The 19,542-nt window shown below is 40.4% G+C and overlaps 1 protein-coding gene across 2 annotated transcripts in view; it reads right to left on the bottom strand.

Moving 5' to 3' along the window:
* The window catches only part of Ap1g1 (adaptor related protein complex 1 subunit gamma 1), a 95,586-nt gene that overhangs the window by 5,898 nt on the left and 70,146 nt on the right, over positions 1 to 19,542 (bottom strand). For both annotated transcript variants that reach the window (XM_006974118.4, XM_076572158.1), the window contains exons 12-21: positions 16,949 to 17,089; positions 15,886 to 15,940; positions 10,354 to 10,476; positions 9,146 to 9,235; positions 8,334 to 8,461; positions 6,505 to 6,609; positions 5,498 to 5,639; positions 5,190 to 5,316; positions 3,140 to 3,247; positions 2,860 to 3,020 (exon numbers count right to left, since the gene is read on the bottom strand). In XM_006974118.4, coding sequence (XP_006974180.1) covers positions 2,860 to 3,020; positions 3,140 to 3,247; positions 5,190 to 5,316; positions 5,498 to 5,639; positions 6,505 to 6,609; positions 8,334 to 8,461; positions 9,146 to 9,235; positions 10,354 to 10,476; positions 15,886 to 15,940; positions 16,949 to 17,089 — 1,180 coding nt within the window. The remainder of the gene's footprint in view (positions 1 to 2,859; positions 3,021 to 3,139; positions 3,248 to 5,189; positions 5,317 to 5,497; positions 5,640 to 6,504; positions 6,610 to 8,333; positions 8,462 to 9,145; positions 9,236 to 10,353; positions 10,477 to 15,885; positions 15,941 to 16,948; positions 17,090 to 19,542) is intronic.

Genomic DNA, 19,542 nt, shown 5'->3' with positions numbered 1-19,542 from the left:
AGAGCCTAAAAGAAAAGCTTTCCAGACATAATAAGCCAACATACTAGCCATTAACTACAGGCCTTTATGCTTCTGTGTGATCTGGGGACTAGGCTTCAGAGACTCGGACTTCTGTTTTCTAAAGCCTGCATAATGTGGATTATGTCAAGGTCTGCCCCTAAAGAAAGGCTTGAAAAAGCCAGCTGTTAATACATACATGGAACACTCAGGAATGCACCAGCAGGGACACCAGGCCCTAACACAAAAAGTACATGCAGAACCAACCCAAACAGCAAAAGACCAAGAGAAGCCAAATATCATAATTTGTTGAGTGTGGAGAGGTTTTTATCTGTTTGCAGAGATGGAACAAATGTTTTAAACAAGCTAGGTAAGCCATACTGTACTAAGTAGCTACAAAAAGCCTTTCCTGAGAGGCAGACAAGTTTCTTCATAAGCTCAAATATTAGAACTCAATAGTCAAACTCAAAGCACAGGCTTATTATCTTGGTTCTCATTTATAATTCTATTGTCAAAACGAATTATGTAAGCCAAAAATGCTGTTTACCAGCCGGGCGGTGGAGGTGCATGCCTTTAATCCCAGCATTCGGGAGGCAGAGGCAGGCGGACCTCTGTGAGTTTCGAGGCCAGCCTGGGCTACAGAGTGAGTTCCCAGAAAGGCTCCAAAGCTACAGAGAGAAACCCTGTCTCAAAAAAACAAAACAACAACAACAACAACAAAGCTGGTACTAATGTATTTCATTACCTTCAAAACACTATCAACTATGATCCAAATAGTTATTTTATAGAGCACTAAGAAAGAAAAAAAGCTGCCCATTAAACTATGACAAGATATCAAGTTTATTTTTCTATGGCATGGGAGGAGGTAATCAAACTTAGGACCTTGTCCATATAGGCAAGTGCTCCACCACTGAGCAACAACCTTAGCTTTGAGGTATCACTCAAATCGCACTTCAATTTCAGAAACTGAAAGCTACATAGTAGTAGGAAATGCGGCATTTTGAAGCTCAAGATACATTAACAAAACACAGTGCCCTGTATAACACCCAAAACAAGACCATGCAAAGGCAATGCTGCTAGGCCAGTGTAACCTAACTACCATAAAACCCTAAGGTGTAAGTAACAGCTGCCATTTCCTGGACACTGAACACAGAGAAGTGCTTCTGGCTGGGTCCAACATGAGAAACTCATTCACTCTTCAAAGTGACACTAGAAGTAACTCTCCTTACCACCTCACTTTGCAAATGAAGACAAAGACACAGAGTGACCTGCTTCATGCAACACAGCAAGTACTAAGATCAAAACAGGACAGCTCTAGAATTTATAAGTGACTGATAACTATGTCACATCACTTTAAAAATACAGTAATTATTCTGGCTCTAAAATTATGAGCAAAGGTTAAAAAACCCACAAAACAACAGTAACTACAAGAAAGTATTGTCAGCTTCCAAATGCATGTTGTATGAATGCCATGTTGCACATGTCACAGAAAGATTAAATTAGCTTAGTCTAAGCCAGTGCTAAATGCAAACTATGTCCTAATACCTGTCTTTAACATTCTATTGGAATGGAGCCATGCTCATTCACTTGTGTATTTTCTACAGCTTGAATCACTATCTTTCGGAGAAAACCTTTGTACTCTGCTTATTTCTGAACTTAATTAAAATTATTCAGTATTCAAAACCAAACAAATATTCCTTAAATTAATTTGTTATTTTAAAATGCCTCAATTCACCAAACAGTCATTGTATCAGTAGTAAGCTGGAGGTTAATGAAGGAGGAATATTTCACTCAGGTATCAAGACACAAATTTTTTCCTGAGGCTAGAGGGATAGCTCAATGGGTAAAGGCACTTGCTACCAACTCTAATGACTGGAGTTCAACCCCCGGAACCCACATGGTAGAAAGAGAGAACCACCTCCTCAAAGTTGTCCTGCAACATAATTATGTTGGAGTTGTCCACATAAACTATGACATGTGTATCTACTCACATACATGGATGTATGTGCAGACACATACAAAATTAAAAAAAAAATTCTAACTTTGAAGGTGTAAACTATATATAAAGTTTTGAAAATTTTTAATTCTAATCTAGTGACTAGCTACCAAGTAGTCCTTTATCCTAATTAACATTTTAATTAACATTTTAATATGTTGAGTTCTTAGATCTTTAGTACTACGTAACTAACCCTATGTCAATATTCTAAGCATTTACCTTGTAAAATTCAGTTCTCACTAATCCTAGTTTTTGGTTTACTCTTTTAAAAAATAAGGTCTTACTTTGTATGTAGCACTGGCTGGTCTAAAATTCACTACTTCTATAAGGCTGGAATCCTCCTGCCTCTTCTTCCAAAGTGCTGAGATTACAAACATATGTCCCCATATCCAGCTGAATTTTCTTTTATTATGTTAGCCAAAAAAGTATCTGTTACTGGGGCTGGAAAGATGGCTCAGCAGTTAACAACTACTGCTCTTCTAGAGGATCCAAGTTCAATTCCCAGCACCCATGCCAGACAGTTCATAACCACCCATAACTCTAGCTCCAGGGCATCAGACACCCTTTTCTGGCCTCATCGGAGGGACACACACACACACACACACACACACACACACACACACACACACGGCATACATTTACAGAGATCCACCCAAAATACATATAAATAAAATTTTTAAAAAGAGTATAACAAAGTAAAAGTACTCACTAAAATGACATGCTTCAATGAACAACGTTTGTAACACTGCTGAGTTAAGTTAAATCTGAAAATTTAATCTCTAAACATTAAATATATTCTTCAAATGCACAAAACAAAGTTAGCTAATTTTTAATCAAAAGAAAAGGCAGAGAAGACACTGTAATACCTTTGGTACTGCAGCCTGGAAAACAAAGTCCGTCATGTCCAGCTCTGTGCTGTTAGAGGCCTGTATCGTTATCACTGTTACACTGGGGTTGGTGTTTGACCGTTCAAAGGTGAATTCTATCTTCAAGCCATTCTTACTGTAGGCTGTGATGGAGGGGATACCTGGGGAAATACAGGAGGATCAGTCATACAGCAGTCAGCCAACGACAGGAGAATTAGTACTCCCTTTGCTCAGGAACCACCACTCGGGGCTCAAGTGGGGGTAGAAATGGTAACTGTACCTGGAGCGATGTCATTGAAGAGAGGCTGTGACGAAAGCCCATCCAACAAGAAGGGGGGCTGGGATATCTGTGGCACTGAGGCAGGGGTAGGAGCAGCAGCTGGAGCACCTAAAACAGATTTCAAAAGAAAGTCAGTCTCAGGGAAAAACTGCAGTTACTATAAACTCAAGTTAAAGAAAGGATAACTAACCAGTATTCAAAAAACACAGGCCAAACAAGAAGAACCAAAAATTCAAATACTTTAACCTCTGTTCACCAAAATTACCATAAAGAAAACAAGACCACAAGCAAGGGGAAATGTCTATTATGTAACAACAAATGGGTAAGTGTTCAAGATATAAATATCTCAATGAAAGAGGTAACCCAAATAAAGAGTGGTAAGATATATAACATGCAACTTATAGAAAAGAACCTGAATGAAAGGGTATCATTTGTTTTCTTTTTCTTTTCTTTTTTTTTTTTTAATGAAAAGGGAATCTTAGAGGGGGCTCAATCCCACCATATAATTAATAAGGCTGAAACTACTTGCTTGGTTGGTTTTGTTTTTGTTCATTAAGACAAAGGCTCATCATGAAGCCTAGGCTGGTCTTGAACTCAAAATCTAAATACTGGGATTATAGGCATGTGCCACAATGATCATCTAATACTGTGTATTTCTTGATAAAATATTAGACAAACATTGAAAAATATAGTCATGCCAGGTACAGTGGCATAGGACTAATTCTATCACTCAGAAAGCTGAATAAGGAAGAGTCAAGTTAAAGGTTAGACTGGGCTACATAGCAAGATCATGTCTCCAAATCACCCAAAAAAAAAGCAAAAATAAAACTTTAAAATTGAGTTAAAAGCCAGGTGGCTGTGGCACATGCCTTTAATCCCAGCACTCGGGAGGCAGAGGCAGGCGAATCTCTGTGAGTTCCAGGCCAGCCTGGTCTACAGAGCGAGATCCAAGACAGGCACCAAAACAGAGAAATCCTGTCTCAAAAAACCAAAAAAAAAAAAAAAATGCATGAAGACCTTGAGCTAATATAGGTCTTCAGTTACCTAGTATAGTTTTTGACATCTGCCGGTCTAAAATTGTTTCTCTGTTTACAACCCCTGCCCTCTCCCTCTCCATAGGCCCAGGCTGGCCTCAAACTCAGTATGTAACCAAAACTAACCCTGAACTTCTGATTCTCCTGCCTTCACCTCCTGTGTGCTGGGATCACATAGGTGTACTAACACACGGGCTTATCCAGTGCTATCAATAAAAGCCAGAGCTTCCTGAACTGCATCTCCTACCCTAAAACTGACTTATTGTAAATGACTCTAAAGGCATAAAACAAGATGCTTTTAAAAACTGTTAAGATATAAATTATGAGCCAGGCATAGTGAAGCATGCCTTTAATCCCAGCATTTGGGAGGTTGAATCAAGCAGAGCTCTGTGAATTCAAGGCCAGCCAGGACTACAAAGCAAGTTCCCTCACACACACGTGCACCCAGTCTCACAAAAAACAACAAACAAAAAACAAAAAATAGGCTGCCAGTTCCATTGTACTTTTAAAAACATCAACTTTTCAGCCACACTTTACATGTGTGGACACACCACTTGCAAATGGCTAGTGCATATGAATAAGACAAGAAAGACCATGCTAATGGTGGGTGCTTTCTCTTTGGTTGCTTTAATAAAAGAAGGGAAAGAGGATGGTAGGTAATAAGTTAACCTATCACCCCAAATGTCCACAACTGTTGAAAACTAACTATGAACAGAAACACATCTGGAGAAGGTTCATTTTGAGGCACCAACCAAAAACAGAGTTGGCTGGAAACACATTATTTTCTCTTCTAAAAAAGGAAGTCCTTTCTATCTTAAAATACTAGCAACAACCCATTCTTCCAAAATTAAGTTAGCCTTTAAGAAATCCCTCTGGATTATCCTCAGAGCATTAACATGGCAGCTTACATCCCAGATGTTGCCAATTCTACCCTTGCTTCTCAGAGACTTTTCTTATCATTTCCCCCAAGATCTCTATTGCTATCCAAATAGTAAATAACTCCAGTCTGGTCTCACCTGTTAGGGTGATGTCTCCCAGCAAGTCAAGAAGTTCTCCACCAGCAGAAGCCGGTTTGCTGGTAGGTACAGTTGGAATAACAGGTGTTATGTCATTTCCTCCCAACAAATCCAATAAATCATTGGCCTAAATAAGGAAATAACACCTTCATTCATAAGTTATTTGCTTAAAGTGGAAAAAACTTTGTGTTTTTAACATTAAGAAAGGCAATTATTAAGCAATCAAAAAACACTAAAGGAATCAGCTAAGAAATAAGCTACAGGAATTAAATATCACCAGGAGCCCCAGACAAGCAAGTAAAGGCTACCTGGCTGGTGGGCTGGGGCCCAGAGGGTGGTGGTTTAGTCTCTAGTGGAGCTGCTTCTGTTTCTCCATTGGTCTGCACAATCTCAGAAGGGCCATTTGTGGTCACTTTTTCCATGACAGGCATTCTTTCAAGTAGGGCAGACCTAGAAGAATCTGAAGTGGTTACATTCTAGGCAGTTAACCTAGACTCCCTGCACAGAACAATCACCATTAATGATTAATTTTAGACCTAAAAAACATCTCCCCTCCCTACCCAACACACACACACACACACACACACACACACACACACACACACACACACACTAGAGTAGAAGATGGATTATAAAATATATACATGACCTAAATTCTTAACTGGATTAAGAACAGGCAAGAAATCCTGAATAAACAAAATGTCCCAAATCCCCAAAACTGCTATTCAGTAGCTGAGACTAGAGTGAAGGAAGGCAAATCAAGAGATATTAGCAGACTTCAGTCATGAGTTGGATATTATATAATGGGGGGGGGGGGGGGGGGAGAGAAAAACAAAACACCAAATGTTTGAAGTAATGGAATTTGAAAATTATTTCTAGTAAAAAGATAGTAACTGCCTTTTAACCAAATAAAATGCAAAATGATGCAAACTTTATATGGGGGAGCGTGCAATGAAAAACACACAATAATTTATTTTTATTTTTTTATTTTGAGACAGGGTCTTATCATGTAATTCTAGCTGGCCTGAATCTCACTCTGTAGACCAGGCCAGCCTTGAACTCACAGAGACCCACCTGCCTCTGCCTCCCGGGTTCTGGGACTGAAGGCAAGCCTCACCACACCCTGATCAATGCATTGATTTCTTTGGAGCTTAGGCAGAGGAGAGAATGGACAAAGGAGAAGCGGCCCCGCAGTGGGAACTGAAGAGGGTCATAAACCCAGTGAATGCCGCACAAACAATGCGTCTCCTTCACGGACTACAAGGACAAGTACTCAGAACGCAGGTACAGCCAGTGGTTGGTTTATTTTGCTCACCTCATATGGTCATATTTCTTAAAAAGTGCATTGTATTCTACTGCCCTCTGCTGGAGCTCTACATCGATGCTGCTTCCATAGATGGAAACCACTTTCTTAATTCGGCTGTAAAATAAAACAATAAATATCAGAACACAAAATGCGTAACAAAGCAGTGAAAATGTTAAAAACAAGAGTTTCATTAAATTTTTGAATTATCTATGTTTCTTAAATTCACATCATGTTTCAAGAAGAGAATACTACTGCCTTACCTCTATTCATTCACCATTATACTATTCTAACTGTAACAACAGATTTCAAAGTATCTACTCCATTCCCTTCACCGTGCTAGAGGTTTGAGAACACAGCTCAGTAGCACAGCGCTTCCATAGTTGTGTGAGGCCCGGCAGTGAAGAAGAAAAAACCCCACAAGACAAAAGTACCCATCATTTTGCCACAAGAGGAATTTGTACTATCCAATTCTCTTTCTTAGTAACTTTAAAAATAAGGTTTTAGCATCAGAATGCTCACCACAAATCCTTCCAATTAGCAATTTAAATACTAAAATTTACACTTCTCATGAAGCCTTACACTGAAAATGAAATAGAAAGTCTAAGAAAACTAACTTTATCAAGAGTCAATTTTTATTCAAAATAGCACCAAGTAAAACTTAAAAGATTTAAACACACACACACACACACACACACACACACACACACACACACACACACACACGCATAAACACACTTTCATTCCTATACCAATATTTCAGAATATAATAAACCAAGGCAGGCATAGTGATACATGCCTTTAATCCCAGCCCTTGAGAGGCAGAGGCAGGCAGATCTCTGAGTTCCAATTAGCCATAGTTACATGGTATAAGATCTTGTCTCAAACAAACCAAAACAAACAAGAAAAGAACACAATAGACCAAAATTTTAAGGGCAAATGTTAGAAACTAGATTGTAAAAATACAACTTTAGCTACACAATAATCCACAGTAGGGTGGGGCCATGACAGAACAAAATATGAATGAAATAAGCATCAACTACAGACTGATCATTCTGAATGTGTAGTAGGAAGTAAATGAAAACTTGTTACCGTTGTCTCTACTTCTCTCTTGTCTTTTTATTTTATGTGTGTGAGCTCCCTGTCTGCATGTGTCAGTTCACCAAGCATGTGCAGTGCCTGAGGAAGCTAGAGGAGGGGGTTGGATCCCTGGAACTGGAGTTACAGGTGGCTGGTAACTAAAGAGTGGGTGCTGGGAATCGAACTTGGGTCCTCTGCAAGAGCAGCAAGTGCTGAGCCATCTCCCCAGCCCCATTTTTGTCTCTTCTTGAAGTTTTCTGTGATAAGCTTTTAAATTTCCCAGAGTCTCATGTAATCTAGGTTGCCCTGAAATTAGTTATATAGTCAAGGATGACCATAAACAACTGATCTGATCTATTTATGCAGTGCTTGTGATCAACCCCGGGTCTTGTGTATGTCAGGCAAATAAATATTCTACCAAATGAGCTACAGAACAAGGGGCTAGGGTGATGCCTCAGTGGGTAAAGTGACTCTCAGGCAAGCATGAGGCCCCGAGACTGTCCTGAGCACCTATAAAAAGCCAGGTGCGGTGGTACACATCTGTAATCCTAGTGCGACTGAGGTGGACAGTGAGGGTCAGGTTCTTGAAGCTCTCTGGCCAACTTGTCAAATCAGTGAGCTTCTGGCTCAGAGACCCTATCTCAAAGATGAAGGTAGCAAATGACAGCAGAAGACACTGCATCAACCTCTGGCCTCTGCAGTGTGCACATACAAACGGAGTTACAGAACAACCCTCTCACTCTACTTCCCTCAATACTCACTTTACAGTACAGGTGAATCGAGTGGAAAGCTTCATAATGGCAGTGAGAGCATACCCTCGTGTCACAGAGGTGGACATATTAGAGATCAGGACACTTTCTAAAATATCCAGCACTTCATCTTCAGTCACCTGGAGAAGAAAACCAAGACACAACACGTCACCAATGGAAACTGTAAAGCACGGGAGTCAGAGGAGCTGGAGGGGCTGCCTCTCCCACCAGCTGTGCAGAGCTAGTGCACTGCTCAGAGCAGGCTCTAAAGCAACCACTGGCCATTAACAAGATTCTATTTTAAGTGACAGAAGGAGAAGAACATAAGAGATGCAAGGAGTTCAAGGCTGTTGCCGGGGTTGGGATTTAGCTCAGTGGTAGAGAGTTTGCCTAGCAAGCACAAGGCCCTAGGTTCAGTCCTCAGCTCCAAAAAAAAGGCTGTTGCCAATATGTTCTCAAAAGGTAACCTCTCAATGAGCAAATGGAAACATGAAAACGTGCCTCATAACTGCCCACAGAAACCAGAACTCCACCTGCTATGGAAGAGTAGAAAGGAGTGGTCAGGTTCTGTGTTCAGTACTGGGGACTGAACCCCGCCACACTGATCTAGCACTTGATAATCCAACTGCATCCCCAAGTCCAACTGCAATGGATTTAAATCCACATAATAATCCAAAAATTAGCCAAAAATGTCTAAACACAGTCTTGATACTACTTCTGTAAAAAGCTTTCAAGGAATCCATTCCAACTCCCCATTAAACATTACTCCATTGTCAAGAACAGTCTTGTTTGTTCCCTCCTTAGCCAAGAGTAACAATCGATACCTGAATAGGCTCTTCCTCTTCACACTGGCCAGACACAAGAAGATCGCCATATTCACCTATACACCATGCAGCCACTTGTACCAACGGTTGCTGCCAAAAGAAAGTCAAGGCCTTCAATCTTCCCAAAAATGCTTTGTTGTGTGTGTCTCTGTATGCGCATGCATTTATACATGTACAGGTATACATGTATGTGTTTGTATATACATTGGTTTAAGTGTATGTGCATGTAAATGTGTGAAAGTAGATATGGAGGCCAGAAAAAAACCTGTTGTTCTCAGATGTTGTCCACCCTTTTTCTAATGTGTACATGCATGTGAGCACACGTGTGTGGATGTGTATATGTGTACATGTGTGAGTAGAGGCCTGAGGTTGACATCTGAAGTTTTCATTCCATCTCCACCTTTTTCATTAAAGCATGGTCTCTTTACTGAACACAGAGCTCACAAATATGGTAACCAGGCTTGTCTGAGCCTGTTCTGAGGGTCTTGGGACTTGAGCACTAGAATTACAGGTGAACAGGCATACCAACCACATTCACGCTTCTTCCGCTGGTTCTGGTGACCGCATTTTGACCACTTTTATGTCTTTCGTGTTGGTTCTGGTGATACTAACTATGGCTTTCTGGATTTCTGCTTGTACACCAGAGTCAGCCAGTTTTTACTTGCTTGTTTTTGAGATAGGATCTCACTGGCTTGGACCTCACCAAGCAGGCTAAGCTGGCTGGCTAGCAAACCCCGGAGTTTCTCCTGTCTTCTCCTTACCAGCACTGGGATTGTACAAGCCTGTGCTGCCACACTTGCCTTTAAGGGGGGGGGGGGTGCGGAGCGTGTACAGAGGTGGGGAGTGGTGGCACATGCCCTTTATAATCCAGCATCCAGGCAACAGAGGAGGGCGGATCTCTATAAATTTGGATATAGCCTGGTCTACACAGTAAGTTCCAGGCTAGCCAGGGATACACAGTGAGATCCTGTCTCAAAAATGTAATAAATAATAATTAAAAATAATAATAATGAACAAGGGTACAAGAGATAAAATTCAGGTCCTCATACTTGCAAAGTCAAGAAACTTCATTGACCCCAAAAATATTAAATGTAGGTTATGTATCATGTAACTATAAAGTTCAAATTAGATTATATGTGGAATGATAGTAACATAAGATTAAAAAAGAGTATTTTTTTCCATGATGTAACAGAAAATGAAGTACTTACTTGAGAATAATCCCCAAGAATTGCCTTGTACAAGCGCTGGACAGTGTATGCATGCATCTCCACACTATTGGTGATTAACTGAATCAAGTTGGGGACCGCATCATCCCGAACATAACTTCCTGCCTAAAAGGAAACAGGAACAATTATCCTGGAACACACAAGCAGTGTTAGCAAGTACAGGTAAATGGTTTTGCCAATTGCTGGTTTTGGAAAAAGGCCACAAAAATGGATGGAGAGAGAGAGAGAGAGAAGCAAACAAGATTATAACAGCCAGGTTGATAAACACCTCAACCAAAGCCTAACAAAAAATTGCCGTCAAAATCATAATAGAAAGTTTCAAATTCCTGAGGATGATTTTTTTTCTACTTAGGTAAAGCCCTGAAATTTTAAAACTTTAAAAGATGCATTCTCTGGGAACAAAATCACCACGTCTCTTTGCCACAACTCCCAAACACTGTTAAAATCCCATGAGCAAGGGGAGCACTCATGCTGGGGATGCAAGGAAGGGCACCTGTGCACAGCACCAAAGGTCCAGTCAACCTTCTTCTGTTTTGTTTTCAGTGTTGGGGCAAATATAGGCTTCTCACAAAGGCTAGACAAACATTACTACTAAACGATACCCTACCATAGCATATGAACTTTTAAAAATAAGCTTAAAGTATCACACTGGGACTGGAGAGATGGCTCAGCGGTTAAGAGCACCGACTGCTCTTCCAGAGGTCCTGAGTTCAATTCCCAGCAACCACATGGTGGCTCACAATCATCTGTAATGAGATCTGGCGCCCTCTTCTGTATACATAATAAATAAATAAATCTTAAAAAAAAAAAAAAAGTATCACACTGTTATTTAAAAACTAGTACCTACTAATATGGTCAATAATATAGACCTAGGGATGGGAGATATTTTACATTTAATCATTTATGTACTGATGGGCTGATTTTAGCATGGCACCTGAGATTAAACAGTCTTTTATATATATAAATGATAGGCAAGCGCTCTACTACTGAACCTTCTCTCCAGCTACCTTCCTTTTAAACTGTCTATGTAGGGGTTTTGTTTTTTGTTTTTTTGTTTTTTGGTTTTGTTTTGGTTTTTGGTTTTTTGAGACAGGATTTCTCTGTGTAATTTTGGTGCCTGTCCTGGATCTGCCTCCCAAGTGCTGGGATTAAATGTGTGCGCCACCACTGCCCAGCCTGTCTATGTAGTTTGAATGTTTTTGGCCCTCCTAAACTCACAGGGTGTGACTTTGTTGCCTGCAAGATGTAGAACTCTCAGCTATTTCTCCAGCACCATGTCTGCCTATATGCCACCATGCCCACCGTGATGATAATGGACTAAACCTTTGAAAATGTAAGCAATGGGGCTGGAGAGATGGAGAGATGGCTCAGAGGTTAAGAGCACCAGCTACTCTTCCAGAGGTCCTGAGTTCAATTCCCAGCACCCACATGGTGGCTCACAACCATCCATAATGAGATTTGGTGATCTCTCTGGCCTGCAGGTATACATGCAAGCAGAACACTGAATACATAACAAATAAATATTAGAAGAAGAAGAAGAAGAAGAAGAAGAAGAAGAAGAAGAAGAAGAAGAAGAAGAAGAAGAAGAAGAAGAAGAAGAAGAAGAAGATGATGATGTAAGCAAGCTCCCCGCCCCCCTTCCTTTATAAGAGTTGCCATGGTCCAGCCAAACACCAGATTGAGCTCCAAGAGTCCAGTCAAAGAGAGAGAAGAGGGATTCTATGAGCAAGGGGCATCAAGATCATAATGGGGAAACCTACAGAGAAGACCAGGCCAAAGTAGTGGGAACCCAGGAACTTTAGACCAACAGCTGTGGAGCCTCCATGGGACTAGACTAGGCCCTCTGCATATGCGAGACAGCTGTGTATGGGGCCCCTGACAGTAGGATCAGGATCCCGTCCTTGATGCATGAGCTGGCTTTTTGGAGCCCACTACCTATGGTGGGACACCTTGCACAGCCTTGAGGCAGGGGGAAGGGCTTGGCCCTGCCTCAACTGAATGTACCAGGCTCTGCTGACTCCCCATGGGAGGCCTTACCTTCTGGTTGGGGAGGGAAGCTGGAGGGGCAGGAGGAGGAAAGAGGGGAATCTGTGATTGTTATGTAAAATGAATTAAAAAAAATTCTAAATTAAAAAAAAAAAAAAAGAGTTGCCGTGGTCATAGTGTCTCTTTACAACAATAGAAACCGTAAGACAGTTCGTAAACCTTTTGATGAGGGAGCTTCACAGAAGAGCCTGAGCCCAAGCTCTGTTTTCTAGGCAGGAGTCAGGGAAGGAGTGGGGAGCGGGGCATATATGACACCAATACCTTAACACCAATACCCTGTCTGCAATGCCCCAATAGGGTGCCTGTCAGTGTCTGTGAGAGATGGGGAGCTGCTGCAAGATCCTAACATTACATTCTTACAGGGCTAAAGAAGAAAAGTCACATGGTCATCATGAGATCCTACAAATCAGCTAGAAAAGTGACAAGCACAAGCATTTCAAAAGATTCTCCTCGAAGAGCTCTAATTTCTCACCAAAACTAAGAATGAATGTTCTAATTCATTGTGATTTTTATTAAAGTATACTTATTCCTCATTATCAATCATATTTCTCAACTTTAATTCTTCTATGAAATTAACTTATTAGCAAAACAGAAACTAGCACATCCTAAAAAATTCCCTACCAAAAAAAATGTATCTTTCTGTTGCTGTTCTGTTTTTTTAATGGCAGCATCTTTTTTGTTTTTTGTGTCCTGTCCTCCCCCCGCCCCCCAGGTTCCTCCATGTATTTTTGGTACCTGTCCTGGAACTAGCGCTGTAGACCAGGCTGGCCTCGAACTCACAGAGGTCCGCCTGACTCTGCCTCCTGAGTGCTGGGATTAAAGGCGTGCACCACTACCACCTGGCTAATGGCAGTGTCTTACATAGTAGTCTAAGCCAGCCTGAAAATCACGCTGTGGCGCGGGCTGGTGTTGAATTCCTGGCAGTCCTTTTCCTTAAGCCTCCTAAGTGCTAAGATTATGGTCATAAGCCACCATGTCCAGTAACAAATGCATCTAAATGATCATAATTTACTGAACTAATTCTCATTTGTGCACTGACAGCTGCTTTCAGTTTGCCTCTAGGATAAAGAAGATTGAAAGGAACATTTTTGCACGAACATTTTTGTGCATTTGTCTTTTTTAATTTTTCTAAGCTAAAGTCTAAAAATTTGTACCAATACAGCAAAAGGTACAACATAAGCCTTTTTGCTGCATTCTTTCCTACTGCACTCTGAAAAAATACCGCCATTTTATTACACTATCAAGTGAAGAGTGTGGTCTACTTCTCTGTTGTTTTAACCATTAATTGCACTTTTATGCATTTTATGTGTGTGGGTATGGGCTTGTGGGCTGTGGGTGGCACGCATGTGGAGGTAGGAAACAGCTTTTGAGAGTCAGCCCTCTTCTGCCAACATGAGCACTGCAGGGATTGAACTCAGGTGACCAGGATCAATGGCAGCTATCTTTACCTGTTTCTTTTTTAACCAACACTAGAAACTGGGTTTAGAAAGGACACCAGAAGATAAGTGGATTGGCCATACCTGTTCTTCCAACTAACTGTAAGTAAGGCTAGCCTGACCAACACAGTGAGACCTTGTCTCAAAAACAAAAGGCATGGTAGAAAGAAGGCTTATAAGCAAAAAGAGAAAGTATGAGTACAGGTATAATGGCATATCCCTATAATCACAGGATGGAGGATCAAGAGTTCAAAGTCAGCCTTGGCTGCATAGCCAGTTCAACTCCAGCCTGAACTACATGAGGACCTGTCTCAAAAAGAGACAGTATCATAGATTAAAAATGATACTTTGCTGGGGTTGGGGACTTAGCTCAGTGGTAGAGCGCTTGCTAGGCAAGGCCCTGGGTTCGGTCCTCAGCTCTGGAAAAAAAATAATAATAATGATACTTTGCTTTTATTTTTCTTTTTTCTTTTTTTTTTTTTTTGGGTTTTTCGAGACAGGGTTTCTCTGTGTAGCCTTGCGCCTTTCCTGGATCTCACTCTGTAGACCAGGCTGGCCTCGAACTCACAAAGATCTACCTGGCTCTGCCTCCCGAGTGCTGGGATTAAAGGCGTGCGCCACCACCGCCCGGCTTGCTTTTATTTTTCTTATTATTTACTAGTAAATCTATTTTTCACTTGTTAAATATTTCCTTCGCTTTTGGTGATCTATTCAAATGCCAATGACTCTGTTCATCAGATTTTTCCCATTTTTATTTATGTATTAAAGATAATTAATATACTGTCATGTTACAATGTTTTCCCTACTTAGTCCTAGATCTGTCAGTTTTCCCCTTTTGCTTTATGAGTTTATGATTTTAATGCAGTCTGCTAAGTGAGAATATTTTCCTTTATGGTATCCATTTATAGTAACATCATAACACACAGTATATCTTCTTATTTTGTCATCACACTCTACTAACTTGTTTAAAAAGAAAAAAGAAAGAAAGAAAAGAAATCAAGAAGAATGTCCAAGAAAAGACAACATCTAAGACGAGAATTATAAAGAAAATATATAGTAATTTCAAACCCTGCGATAACTGATAGAGGATAGAACTCAAAGATCAAGTCTTTGCTCGGTGTGTGCAAAGCACCTGGGTTTGATCAAGGAAAAATTCAACTGCAACACCTTCCTATCATATTCAAAATCAAGTTCAAACACTTAGGAAGCTTTACAGAATGGCTCCTGCTTACGTCTCTCCTTTTCCTGGCTTCACTTGTCTGTCTGGTGCTTTCCAAGCAGGCCAAGCGTGCTGCCCCAGGTATTTGAACTCACCATTCATTCCCTTTGATTAGGACACCTTTCCCTGAGGTAATATGAATGATTTGCTCCTCCTTCCACAAAGCCAGTTTCTCAAATGTTACCCTCTCTAAAACAGGCCCGACCACACTAAATATAACATGTGGTTAGTTGCATTAGGCACACCAGCATCTATCCCTATCTGACATTATGTCATATATTGGAAGGTTAGCCTAGACAACACAATGAAACCTGTATTTTGTCAGTTTGACAAAAACTAGTCACTCAGGAGGAGGGCCCTTCAACTGAGGAATTGCCTTCGTCAGCTTAGCCTGTGGGCATGTCTGTGAGGCATTTTCTTTTCTTTCTTTTTTTGTTTTTTGTTTTTTGAGAGAGGCCTTTTCTTGATTAATGATTGATGGGCAGGGGGTGGAGTGGGAGGGAGAAGCTCACTGGGAGTGGTAGCACCCCTGTTCAGGTGGTCCTAGGTTTTAAAGTAATCTGAGCACGCCATGGGAGAGAGAACAAGCCAGCCAGCAGCACTCCTCTGCTTCCTGCCTTGGCTTCCTTCTACGATGGACTAGAACTTCTAATCTCCAAACTCTTCTAGTGCTTTATCAAAGCAATACCACAACAGTCATAGTTACATAATTTCCATTCTTCCAGCTGAATACAACCTCCATGACAACAAGGGGTTCATCTGCCTCATTTCTAGGTACATTCAGTATATAGTCTGACTTAAAAAGTTACATACCGTTGTCAGGACACGCATAATTGTATCTATATGCCACCGTTTGGAAGGTGCATACCTGAGAAAATAAGGTGAAAAACACTGAAATTAATAAACTGCACTATACCCAGGGACTTTCAAAAACTCTATTGTACAAACTTTTTCAAGTCTTCTAGTTAAATGATTCAATTTGGAGATGTTTCACCATTTAACCTAGCAGAAACCATCATTTATTTGAATGAACAATCAAACATAACAAAACTCACATTTCCCATAATATTACAATAGGGGTAGCTATACTGAAAAGATGGAACTTTGCCCCAGTTTCTCAGAAGACAAATAATAGTGTCAGGAAAAAAGAAAGCAAATGAAGAGGGCTGGGGAGACAGCTCAGTGGTCACAACACTTGCTTCAGAAAGCCACGAACCAGAGTTAGATCCCCAGAACTCACATAATACAACGTGTGGATGTGGCCGCCTCAGGAAGCAGAGACAGGGACTATTCAGAGCAAGCTTGAGAGACTTAGCCAAATCAGGGAGCTCTGGGTGTGACTAAGAGACTGTCCTCAATGAATCAGCTGGAAGAGCAACTGAGGATGATCCTGGACATCAACCTTGGCCCTCCACATGCACAGACCCACACACAGGCAAACATGCATACTGCATACATACCACAAATGGGGAAATAGGGTTTCATTAGACACTGGTTAAGACCAAAACTGAACCCTAGTTCCTTTAAATTCAGAGTGAGATATTCAGGAATGAGATAAAGAATAGTTATACTACTGCAACTGAGAAGCACTTTGTACTTCAGGTTTTATACATAAATAACTTCAATTCAGACGCTCTTCTGCCTCTTCCTAACAGAGGCGAGCTTAAAGAATGGATATAGGAACAAAGTTCACAAAAGTGGAATTTTGTTTGGCCTTAATATATTTCAATACTGGCTACAATCACTTATAATTCAGACCTAGAAAAACACTACATGCCTTAAACATGTCTATAACATATCTTGGTCCGATGTTTTAAAGATGCTTTTAGGAAGTTCCAAAAACCTTCTACCAAGGAAAATAAAAATTAAATCTTACTTTTCCGCAGCAAGGAAGATTCCAGATGCACAATCGGCTTTAAATTCTGGTTCACATGAATCCAGAAAATAAAGCAATTCCTTCATCATGCCTCGGATGTTATTTCCGTTTACCAGGGCAAAACTCAACTCCATTGCACGTCTTGCAGAGGGGAAAAAAACATATTTATGTAACACATACCCAGGTATGTTCACTATACACCAAAAGCACTGACAGATGCATATGTACATAATCTTGTGATTTCAATCTTTACAAGCCAGATAAGCATGAAAATGTATTCATATGCTAGTTCTGATACTGTAAGTGTTAACCCAACACCGTTCTCCAGAAATCCTGGAGAGAACCTAGGTGTGGTAGCACATGCCTACAAGTCTAGCTCTTGAAAGTGGAGACAGAAGTATCAGTAGGTCAATGTCATTCTCAGCTACAGAGCTACAAAAAGGTCTGCCTAGCCAGTGGTGGTGGCCAATGCTTTTAATCCCAGCACTCAGAAAGCAGAGGTAAATCTCTGTAAATTCAAGGCCAGCTTGGTCCACAGAGCTAGTTCCAGGACAGCTAGGGCTAGACAAAGAAACCCTGTCAGGAAAACCAAAAATAAAGTCAGCCTGAGCTACATTGAGACCCTGCCTCACTCACGCACTCATAAATGAATAAATGAATGAATGAAAATGCAGATAGACACACAGAGTGAATAAATAAATAAAAAAAAAATACCAATAAGAATTTAGGAAAAGTCTAGTAACTGTAGTTCATCATCAGTCTATGCTATGAGACTGAAATATATTTTTCAAATATATTTGAAATTCTAAGATAAGACTCTCCAAAAGACAGGCAAGAAATTATTACTCAATAATAATGCCACTTGGCATTGTTTCTTTAAAAACATGCCATCTGTTTACCATATTCTTTTTGCATTCTACTTCTGTGTAAATATAACCTAACTGTGCTTACAAGAAACAGTACCACAGGACTGGGGATGTAGCCTAGTTATCAGAGTGACTGTCAGTCCTGTTCAAAGCACAGGTTCCGTGCTCGGCACTGCAGAAACTGAACAAAGTGGGCCGTGCCTATGCTCCCAGCATTAGGAAGGTAGAGGCAGGAGGTGAGAAATTCAATATCATTTTCACCATAGTGAGTTCAAGACCAGGCTGGGCTACATCAGACCCTGCCCACCCACCCCCAAAAAAGCAAAGGGGGGACGCACGCATCATTAAAAGTAATAACAATAAATCTTAAAATACACTGATTATGGGGCTAGAGAGATGGTTCAGCCATTAGAAACTGTCCCCACACAAACACGTATGAATATATCTAATTTAAAAAAGCAGAAGACCCTGTCTTCAAAAACAACCCCCCTCCCAAAAAAACCTGCTAGACGTGATATTGCATGCCTTCGATTCCAACACTCAGGAGGCAGGAACAGGAGGATCTCTATGAGTTCAAGGAGATCCTGGTCCATATAGTGAGTTCCAGGAAGTCAGGGCTAAACAGTGAGACCCTACTCCAGAGAATTTTTAAACTAATTAATAAAAATTTTAATGGGAGAATATGGAAGCAAGGCATGGTGGTTCATGTCTATAATTCCAGCACTTGAGAGAAAGAGGGCAGGAAGGCCATCACAAGTTAAAGGCCAAGCTGGTCAACATAATGAGTTCCATACCAGCCAGGACTACATAGAGAGAACCACTCCCCAAAACACAAATAGGACACCAACAGACATGCTAATGTGGTAGAAAGCACAGAAGGCCTCAACCCTAAACAAAGAACTAAGGAATACTGAGAGCAGAGAAAAATAGTCTTCTTAGAGAAGAGTACACCAAATGGTTATCCAATACCAAATGGTTATCCCTGAAAAAATAAACATAAAGTAACATTATACACACTGACAGGTTACATTTATATATTTAGGAATGTATGTATACACACACACACATATATGCAACAAATTAGAGAAAGAGGCCATAAATGTGAATGAGAGCATATATATACACAGGTAATATACAGACGGAGCAGGTTATATGTATATATTTAAGAATGTGTGTATACATATGTATACATATATGTACATGCACACACATATATATGTGACAATAATTAAAAAGAGGCCACAAATTTAAATGAGAGCAAGGAGTACATGGGAGAGGTTGAAGGGAGAAAAAGAGGGAAATGAGCCAATTTGTTATATTATAAATATAATTATATTGTATTATAATATCAAAAAATAAAAAAATTATTTTTATAAAGGTATGAAAAACAAACTGACTGGGCAGTGGTGGTGCATGCCTTTAATTCCTGCACTAGGGAGGCAGAGGCAGGTGGATCTTTGTGAGTTTGAAGCCAGCCTGGTCTACAGAGTCAGTTCAGATCAGCCAGAGCTGTTACACAGAGAAACCTTGTCTCAAAAAACCAAAAAACAAACAAACAAAAACCCAAACTAAACAGGAAACTGACCATAAAAAGGGGGGAAAAATCTATAAAATAAATGAAAGTTCCTATAGGTGCCTATCAAGTTTGGTAATAAAGGCAAAACTAAAAAAAATATAAAATACAAAACTCCATATAAATCTTTTTCATGTTTGGTCAAAAATGTAAAT

Source organism: Peromyscus maniculatus, chromosome 5 (assembly GCF_049852395.1).
Source record: "Peromyscus maniculatus bairdii isolate BWxNUB_F1_BW_parent chromosome 5, HU_Pman_BW_mat_3.1, whole genome shotgun sequence".
In the NCBI taxonomy this organism is placed as follows: Eukaryota; Metazoa; Chordata; class Mammalia; order Rodentia; family Cricetidae; genus Peromyscus; species Peromyscus maniculatus.
This window is presented reverse-complemented; position numbering and strand designations above follow the sequence as displayed.